Below are 10,696 nucleotides of genomic sequence, written 5' to 3' on the forward strand. Positions count from 1 at the left end.
TATGAAATGGACGTATGTGTGTGTGTGTGCATGAGAAAGAAAGAGAGAAGGAGAGAGAGTGAGTGAGTGAAGGGGGTGTTGTCATGTATTTGTAAGTGGCACTTGCTCGGTCTCTCTCTCTGTCTCACACAAACATCTTTCATACACACACATAAATACATACGCATACATCTTTTTTGATATATGTGTACGCGTATGTGTGAGAGAGAATGACTGTATTTCCTCATAACATATAAAGAGATGGATGTCTTTTAAAGCAATGCTACTCAAAGTGGTGGTCTGCAAACCAGCACTGGTCCGCGAGCCATCAGCTGCTGGTATGTGGTGAGTTTCCAGAAAAGAAAGAAACATTATAAAATGCTTATGTAATATTGTGTTATTTGTTTCCAGAATAAATATAAGATAAAAAAAATTGTCAACTTTTGTTATATTCATTATATATATTGTTTCCAGTATAAATTAATATTACTAAGCACACTGGAACACTGGAAAAAAAAACTGCCGGTACACCACATCAAATAGTTTGAGAAGCACTGTTTTAAGGTACACATTCATATAGAAAATGTGACATCGCTGTCATTATCATCATGGTATAAAATGTTTACAATAGTTGACTTATTCTTTTATTTGTTTCAGTCATTTGACTGTGGCCATGCTGGAGCACTGCCTTTAGTCAAACAAATCAACCCCAGAACTTATTCTTTGTAAGCCTAGTACTTATTATATTGGTATCTTTTGCCAAACTGCTAAGTTACGGGGACATAAGCACACCAACTTCAGTTGTCAAGCGAAAGTGGGGGGGACAAACAGACACACAAACATATACATACAGACATACATACACATGCACACACACATATATGATGTGCTTCTTACAGTTTCCATGTACCAAACCCATTCACAAGGCTTTGGTTAGCCCAAGGCTATAGTAGAAGACACTTGCCCAAGGTGCCACGTAGAGGGACTGAACCCAGAACCATGTGATTGGGAAGCAAGCTTCTTACCACACAGCATTTTTGTAATGCAAATATGTAAATGAAAATAAAGTTTATTTGGTAGACTTACGATTACTGAATCTTTTGATATCCCATACGTCAAAATCAGCAACTCAGTTTTTGAATGTATAAGAAAGATATGAGTGCACGTGCGCACACACACACACACACACACACACAAACTCTCTTTTATATATATGGAAGCGCCCCTGCCTATTGTTCTCTCTGTCAGTCTCTCACATCCCCTGTGTATCTATCTCTTCCTTGATATCAGACATCCTCATTATGCCACATTTCCCTAAACCTAACACTCTTGCACCCCTCTCATTTTATTATGTAATAGCCCAAACCCCGTAGTCAGTCCATTATTGATTTTTATTGACAGCCAGTTAGCCTATAATCGAACTGGATGTTAGTTCAACATGTATACAAAGTTTGGTGAAGATTGGTTCCCTGGTTTGGGCAGCAAGATGGTAACAGACAGACAGAAACTGTCATTTATATATATAAGATGTATATAGAAACACACACACACACAGGTGCAGGTGCGGCTGTGCAGTAAAAGTTTGCTTCCCAACCACACATGATCCTGGGTTCATTGCCACTGTGCAATACTTTGAGAAAGTGTTTTCTGCTATAACTCTGAGCCAATCAAAGCCTTGTGAGTGGATTTGGTAGACAGAAACTGAAAGAAGCCCATTGTGTGTGTGTGTGTGTGCATGCTTCTACTTGTGTCTCCTTGTCTTCACATCATGATTGTCACTATCATGCAAACAGTGTTATTCATTTCTAATATTCTGCTGAAAACAAGTCTGGTTATGGAGAAATATTATCTTACTTGGAAACAGGTGAGGGTTGGTGACAGGAAGGGCATCTGGCCATAGAAAACCTGTCTCAAGTAACTCCATCCTAACCATGCAAGCATGGAAAAGTGTACATTAAACTGATGATGATGACAATATATATATATATATATCATCATCATCATCGTTTAACGTCCGCTTTCCATGCTAGCATGGGTTGGACGATTTGACTGAGGACTGGTGAAACCGGATGGCAACACCAGGCTCCAGTCTGATTTGGCAGAATATATATATATATATATATATAAGCATGCATATATGTCTATATATATAAAATGAGAGAAAGAAAATGGAATTCACTTGGCTCTTTATTACCCACTATGATTGTTTCAACCCATCATGCACCAGTGCCTCACAGGTGAGATGCTGTACAAATAGTTGTGGTGCATCAGAGGTGCAGATGTGTCTTGTCAGGTGACTAGTCAAAAGGTACTTCAATTTTTAATCTCCGTTAGAATACATTTTGGTAGTTGTATTCACTGTGGAGGCATGTGGCTTAGTGGTTAGGGTGTCGGCACCATGATCGTAATATTGTGGTTTCGATTCCTGGACCGCGCGACGCGTTGTGTTCTTGAGCAAAACACTTCATTCCACGTTGCTCCAGTCCACTCAGCTGGCAAAAATGAGTAACACTGCGATGGACTGGCGTCCCGTCCAGCTGGGGAGTGCATACGCCTTTGAAACCGGGAAACCATGAGCCTGGCTAGGCTTTAAAAGGGCACAAAAAGTAAAGTTGTATTTACTACTTGTCTACACACACACGTGTGTGTAGACAAGTAGTAGATACAACTGCACATGTGGTCAGTTCTCTCAAAAGCAACTGAAGACAAACATCTAGGAACAGTACCATCTAGATCAGTGAATTAGATATTTTTTTACACATGTCTTGAGTGTCAATGGCAGCTGTCTAATTCTGTTGTATATTTTTCACACAGACCTGTGTTGTTCTTCTCAATAGTCTTCCTAATCTATTTTGAGCTTCCTTTTGAGATATAACCTCAGCTGCAAACTCATGGGAATGTGTTGTATTCCAACAGTAAGTGTCTTAAGTCTTAAGTTCTACAACTACTCCTGTGAATATTTCTTTAAAACATATTTGAATTTTCTTGAGACATCAAACTTTAGGAAATAGATTTATCATTTTCAAAATGAACTCCAATTCAACTTGACTGATTCATTCTCTGACTATGCTTGCATATATAACTTATATATATATATATATAGTAATAATTGAGATCAATTCTAAAAGCCTACAAATTTTCTGAGATATGGACTTCTGAAAACAATATTGTTTAGACCAGTGAATTGAATATTTTCCTCATATATTTGCATTGTATGGGATTTCTCAGATGTTTCATGTAGACTTAGGTTGTGCCTCTAAATATCTCAACTGTTATATATATAATTAGTTCTCTAGTGAGAAATAGTAACCTTAGCTGCAAACTCTCTGTGTATTTACTTCCCATCCTACATTTACTTTGCCTCTTCTGTCTCTCTCTCTCTCTCTATTTTTCCCTCTATCAATTATCAAGGGTAGACAGCTGCATCACCTACCTTCTTCCTATCATTCGGTTCTCAATGCCACAAACTAGTTTATTTGCTTAAAAATAATTACATTCTAAACCCTGAACATTATCTTCACAAAAATGACTCTATTCAGTTAAAACCCTGCTTTTATATAGAAAAAATTAATTTTTCATTCCTCAGTGAATATTCATTTTACAAAACAAAATTCCAAGTCAGCTCAGTTGACATATTGCAACACCTATTCATACAATTTTATTACCTTTGTTATTTTTCTCTAACCACAAAACCGAACACTCATCTTTACCAGCCACATCAGCCTACAAAGTCACACCCACATATCCCCCAATGGAAACCACTGCCTTTAAACAAATCATCACCGTCATCTTTTAACATCCATTTTCCATGCTGCTATGGGTAGGATGGTTTGACAGAAACTGGCAAGCCAGAAGACTGCACCAAGCTCTGCTGTCGGTTTTAGTATGGTTTCTATGAGTGGATGTCTTTCCTAATACCAACCACTTAACAGAGTGTACTGTGTGCTTTTTACATGGCACCAGAAGCAGTAAGATCACCGAGTAGCTTGCAGGACAAGATCCCTTCAGTTGGGGAGGGGGAGTAGTATTGAGGAATAGAAAAGGTGACTTGCATTAGAAGAGAGACATGACTACCTCAGATGGTAAGAGAGAGAGTGAGAGAGCGAGAAAGAGAGAGAGAGGAGAGAAAAATGGTGAGAGTGTGACAGAGAGAGGGCAGGTATATACCCAAGTTACAGGGTGGTATGTGTATAGCAAAGTGGAGTTGGGATTGAAAAGGGTGGGTAGATGGGTGAGTACACAAGATTTTGAGAGGAGAGAAGTTAGCAGTGGGTGGGTGGGGGAAGGATTTAACAGGGTCATATTGTGTGAGTAGGTAGGTAGCTGGATACCTGAGAGAGAACATATAAAAATACATCTCACTTAAAACAGACTACACTGTGCACATCTCTCATACTTCTGAGCCTTATAAATACAGCCTCCATTGCACTAAAATCCCACTATTAATCACAACAAATTTTTCCAACATCCACAATAAAATCATTTACATATTTGTTTTTCAAAATTCCAGATATGAAATCATATGCTGAAACAGATATTGCTATATTTGGGGAGGTCATATTTCTGCCAGTTAACCACACGCACTATATGTATATATATATATACTTGGTCTTCACTTCAGCATTATTATGGTTCTCATTTTAATGCCCGTTGTCTGAAATCTTTCGTCACATCCTGTGACCTCTTCAACAACTCTCCACCCCACATGTCTCCCCCTGTTCTGTTTAGACCATTCTATCTTTCTGCAGGGTGTAAATTCTTTTACTTTGAGATAGTTGCACCCAGTACACTATATAGTAGAGTGGTTAAGACATTCACTACACATGTGGTTTGGATTTCCAAAAAAATCTTATAATGTAAGAATATCGTCCCTAAAACAGATAGAGAAAATTTAGAGAATTGCTTTGATATAATGGTAACACATCTGTCATGTTCACAAATGTGGGTTTGAGTCCCATTGGCAACCTTCAAATTTTTTTTCTATGTAAGGGTTTTCATCATCATCATCATTGTTTAACGTCCGCTTTCCATGCTAGCATGGGTTAAAATTATTTATTTTATACCTCTCAAAGTTTCTATAAAAATTAAACTCTTAAAATATAATATACTATATATCACACATGTGTGTGTGTGTGTTTTTAAGTGCTAATGCATGAAACTCTTGGCCCTTGAATCACTTTGTTGCTTCTTCTAAATATATATATATATATATATATATATATATATATGCACTTAGTGCAGCTGGACTGTCTCTTGCGCATGTGGCATGCAAAATATACCATTTTGAGTGTGGCCGTTGCCAGTACTGCCTGACTGGCCTTCGTGCCGGTGGCACGTAAAAGCACCCACTACACTCTCAGAGTGGTTGGCATTAGGAAGGGCATCCAGCTGTAGAAACTCTGCCAAATCAGATTCAAGCCGGGTGTAGCCATCTGGTTTGCCAGTCCTCAGTCAAATCGTCCAACCCTTGCTAGCATGGAAAGCGGACGTTAAACGATGATGGTGATGATGATGATATATATGCATACACACACACACACACACATATATATGCATATATGGATACAGGACGTCACCAACTGTAAACAACATGAAATACAAAAACAAGCAAGTTAAATATGCAAACAACGAGAGAAAAAATTGAAAATAGGACAAGTAATACAAAGAACGACCCTTCATCAGTTGTCGGCTCTCTATCTCTTTTATTCTTTTACTTGTTTCAGTCATTTGACTGCGGCCATGCAGGAGCACTGCCTTTAGTCAAGCAAATCGACCCCAAGTTTTATTCTTTGTAAGCCTTATACTTATTCTATCAGTCTCTTTTGTCGAACATAAACACATGGGGACATAAACACACCAGCATCAATTGTCAAGCGATGTTAGGGGGACAAACACAGACACACAAACGTATACACACACACATACATATACATATATACAACAGGCTTCTTTACAGTCTCCGTCTACCAAATCCACTCACAAGGCTTTGGTCGGCCTGAGGCTATAGGAGAAGACACTTGCCCAAGGTGCCACGCAGTGGGACTGAACCCGGAACCACGTGGTTGGTAAGCAACCTACTTACCATACAGTCACTCCTACTCATTTCGAGCAATCAACAACAATATGTGTCTTTGAAGACAGTTGCTCCCATAACTTTCAAAATAAACTTTGGACTTTATGGAGGGTTGTTAGACCAGAATGAGGGGAAAGTTAATGAATGCTGGAAGAAATATTTTCTTTGAAAAAAAAGAGAAAAGATAGAGAGAGAGAGATTAAAGACGTTCAGTCTTTAGAATGTCTGTGCAGGAAAAGAAAGATGGTCATGTGAGGAAAATAAAGATGGACAATGGTCACATGTGAGCAATGATATGTGTATATATATATATATATATATACACTCATGTTTTGAGCTCTATTTTTCCTATTTGCATCACCATTCAGGTTCAAGAGGGGTATCCACAAAATTTGCTTGTAACTTTGTAAATTTTTTACATACAGATTTGAAATTTTGTCAGTGGGTGCTTTATATACCACTGGTTTATAGTTATATAATTTTAGCTGATCCTGCTGAGTAAATTTGACTTTTATGGGTAGGTAAATTTAATTATGTATATATTCCCAGGCTTATTCCCCATTTTTTAGGAGGGGGTAGCCACAACAAGACACACACCAGGCATTCCATTCATTTCCCAGCTCAAAGAGGCAAGCCCTGTTCTATGCTCTGGTCAGGGCATAGAACGTAACCCCCAATATCAGCAGTGGGGCCTGACAGCAATAACATTATGGATAAATACTAAAACTGAAATTCTTAATGCATCTTACCTGTTTGATTTGTTACTAGAATTATCCCAAATTTTGCCACTTTTCAAGATGAGGTACTTTAATTTGAATTAATTAAAATACAGGTATAATAGGTACAGATTTTATTCCTTCAGTAAATATTTCGTACTTTGGTGTGGAATAATTTTTTTCCACTTTTTTTAGGTGCATTCAAACCCACCGCAAGCCACTTTTTTCTGAAAAGATAGGTGGGAGGGGTGGTAGGGACCTCAAAGTTTCTCACTAAGGGAGTTTTGTTTCGTGGGTCTTTTTTTCTTTTCTAGGTTATTTTCAAGAAATGTGACATTGAAATCACGTGTAAACGGCTCCTTTTTCTAGAAAAGGAAAGATTTGCCTGCTATTTCTAGCATGCCCCGCTACCACGTAACAGCTATTTGGGTTATATTTGCATAATGATTCAGAAATGGACTATAGTAGGGATTGGAACTTTTACTTACATTAGAGAATTCCTCATTTCCTTCAAAATGAATGTAAACTAAGTATGATTTTTGTGATACCATGAGTTTCAAGATTGGCTTAGCAAATTGCGTCCGATCCACGCACGTTTAGAAAAGTGGACGTTAAAACGTCGATAATGACGTTTTAATAGGGAGCATCAAAAAGCTAAATCAAATACTATTTCAGTTATTTTGGTAAGTACAAAAGACAGTTCTGAGCATGACCAGTGAAGCATCAACTTCATATTTGAAAGTAATGGAATAACCACAATAATTTACTCTGGTTTATATTGCAAACTAGAACTGTTTAAAGAATAAATTATTCAAAAACGCCATCTACATGGAAAACAATAGCAAAGTTAATTAATGTTGGAATTCAAGTTCAAATCAAAATCACTAAAATTAAATTTTAAATTAAAGAAATAAAATTTATTTTAGTTTTAGTGAATTTTAAAAATTCGAGTTGAAATTTCAATTTTAGATACCACCTGCAACTGATACTATTTTATAAAAATATTGCCTATTTTCTAATAGAAAGAAAAAAACAAACAAAAAATTGAATTTAGCATCTAAAATAAAATAAAAATAGCTGTTATATAACAAATAACTAATGAAAATAAAAAATATATCTGATGCAAGAAGTTGGTATCTTGTTTTAGCTAATAAAAGCAAATGAGTATTCTCAGAATGGAACATTTTTAAAGGTGAATAATAACTATTTACAATACAAGCATGTTATTCGTTTTTCATATGTTGTTACTTTCAAATGATAACTTCACATTAGTTTTAAATGAAATCTGTCTTTTTTTTTTACCTTTTGGTTCATATTTTTAGAGCAACTAAAAAAAAGTTATTCTTTGCGCTTTAGTTTTTGATTTGCTTCTAAATATATACTTCTCTAAATCTGAGGCAGCCTTGACAGTTAGCAAATGGTGAGATGTGAGAGAGTGACAGAGTCTGTACGTAGTGAGATTTTTCACAACTGTATCAAATTATCTCAATCGATTTTTCAACTATAATAAACCCCAAATGCAATGAAGAGAATTAGTGCGCGCTCGAATACGTTATCACCCGGTTAGGGTTATGAGCGTGACCGGAACGGAAGTGACGAAAGCAATGAGGTCAAATTTAGAAACATTTCATTCACAAACATTTGATAGTGTAACGCGCGAAGGCGACGTCTTAGTATGTTAGTTAGGTAAAAGTAACAAAATCGAAAACACTGAAATATTTAGAGAAGAAACTAAGTCAATAGTGAAAAGAAAAACATCTTAAACAATTGTATCTTCTTTCCGGTTTTCAAAGGATTAATCTTTTCGGGAGCTTTTCATTTATTACATTGAAGAAAAGCTGAAAAGCAGCTTCTGCTTTTGGGAGTTGACCGAAAACAAACACAACAAGCGTGTGTTACGGTCAGACGGCACAGTTGATTCAAAATGGTTGACAGACTTGGTGAGTAAATAAAGTACTTTAACGGTTCCTCTTCTCTTTCTTTTTCTCTCTCTCCCGCGACACAAGAAATATGTGTTTATACTGCGAAATGTAGAACGAGATAAAACTTCTTCAAAGTATGTAAGTGGGATTTTTTAAAAGTAGTTTTGTGTGTTAGATTCTAGTCCCCACATATATGTAAACAAATACACGCGCTCGCACATACACTCATGTGCGTGTGTGTGTATATATATATATTTATTCTGTATACAAAGAAAAATAATTGGTATACCGAGAAAGAAAAGGAGAATGATCACGAATTCAGAGTAAATTGTTCTGATATTTTTCTTATTCAGCCCAAAGATATCTAAATGCTCATAACATAGAGCCCGTAATTAACAACTACTTAGTTTACACAAACAATCCCTTTTTTCTACTGACGATATAGAAATGCAGAAAAAAAAAACAAACTTTTAGCAAGTTATTAGTGTTTTTTAATGACAAATTTTCCTTATTTACTTCAGGTTTTATTTTAATGTTGCCTTAAGTTTTGTCTACAAAATCTAAAGGCCTCCAGTTCAAATTAAATTGCTGGCTACTGTATATAAAAAAAGTTTAAATTATTTCCAATTTTTTTTTTAACATCGTTGAGATCGTTGTCAAATTCGCTCGTAATGTCTTCATTTTCTGGGGTAGTGTAGAGAAACATTCGTTTTTACTTACTGTACGACGTTTTAAAGCTGATAGCTAAAAGCGAATTAATACTGGTTGGGATTTGTACAACTGAATCTGAATACCCAGTCTTCAGCAATATTACAGTGAAGAGGACGATGATGGATTTTATTAAAGTTAAAAAAATTTTTTTTTTGTTTTTAAGTGAATAGAATGTAAGACGAAAGTGTTGGTTGATTGAGCTGAAAATATGAGGGAGGTGTGGTTATCCTAAGGCGGGCATAAAAAAGATAAAAAGTTTTAGAAGATCAGCTGATGGAGGTATTTCCCCACTGACTGTTACCTAATTTAAACGTCACAAGTTTCTGGCAAGTTTTTAATTGCAATTTATAGAGAGCACTGTACTGCATATATTGTATTATTTGAACCAACGCTGTAGATAGTTGAGACAGTTCAAACCTTGCCCCTCTTTTTTTTCTTTAATTCCGTCCGAATATGTTCTTTCCTCTACACAAGTGTATCCAAATACACACACACACTTAACTACAGAATCCTGGTGGGTTTAATATCCGTTATCTGAAAAAAGAATATAGTTATAATTCGTAATTCCAAAAATAAATTTTCTGGGAATTCAATCCTTGCCTAACGATCACCAAAAAACAAAAAAAAAACTATTGACGAATCAAAATGTATTCAAGATTAAAAACTCAATGATCCCGTGTCATTATAGTAATTTATATTTAATATAAACCTGTAGAAAAATATTTGTTAAATGCTTTTTACCTCTCTCTCTCGTCATACTTAACTAGTTGTTGATGTGCATTATACAAGGCACATCAACGTCTATGGAAATAAGTATTGAAAATAAGTTATCAAGCAACTAACAAGAAGACTTGTTTGTAATTTGTAATGCGGAGGGAAAACATTTAAAAGTGAATTAAAACTTCCTCCTAAACACTCACGTTCTTTTTCTGTTGCGACTAAGTCGTTTGTTATTTGTTACCTACTTTTGTTTACGTATACATATCGTATGTTTTCTGCAAGGTTTGGCGAACCAAGCCTTAATTTCAGTACACCCTCCAACTGACTCTCACACACACACATTGCTAGGATGTCGTTTTTTGTTTCTTCGTCATCCCTAGTTATTTGTGGGTGTCAAATACAATTTTCAGTTGGTAATCGTCTTCGTTATAGTGTCAATCCCCATGACGACAGGTGATTCAGAAATTTTACCCGAATTCTCGTGTTACGTGTGTGTATACACACACACACACACACACACATACATATATATATATATATATATATATATATATATATATATATATAGGTAGGTA

At 36.0% G+C, this 10,696-nt stretch overlaps 1 protein-coding gene and 1 long non-coding RNA gene across 6 annotated transcripts in view; one reads left to right on the forward strand and one right to left on the reverse strand.

The window, feature by feature from the left end:
• Nucleotides 1-8,401: 8,401 nt before the first annotated feature.
• The window catches only part of LOC106881081 (pleckstrin homology domain-containing family F member 2), a 222,872-nt gene continuing 220,577 nt past the window's right edge, over nucleotides 8,402-10,696 (forward strand). For all 5 annotated transcript variants that reach the window (XM_089353855.1, XM_089353856.1, XM_089353858.1 and 2 more), the window contains exon 1: nucleotides 8,402-8,708. Coding sequence is in view for 2 of the 5 variants with exons in the window: in XM_052968844.2 (XP_052824804.1) it covers nucleotides 8,693-8,708 (16 nt within the window). In the remaining 3 variants the exon portion in view is untranslated. The remainder of the gene's footprint in view (nucleotides 8,709-10,696) is intronic.
• On the reverse strand, nucleotides 8,409-10,596 carry LOC149135058 (uncharacterized). The gene is made up of 2 exons (XR_016242261.1): nucleotides 10,322-10,596; nucleotides 8,409-9,935 (listed from the first exon to the last, which is right to left on the reverse strand). It is a non-coding gene; the product is annotated as an uncharacterized LOC149135058 (long non-coding RNA).

This window comes from Octopus bimaculoides, chromosome 6, assembly GCF_046866305.1.
Source record: "Octopus bimaculoides isolate indiv1 chromosome 6, ASM4686630v1, whole genome shotgun sequence".
Lineage (NCBI taxonomy): Eukaryota > Metazoa > Mollusca > Cephalopoda > Octopoda > Octopodidae > Octopus > Octopus bimaculoides.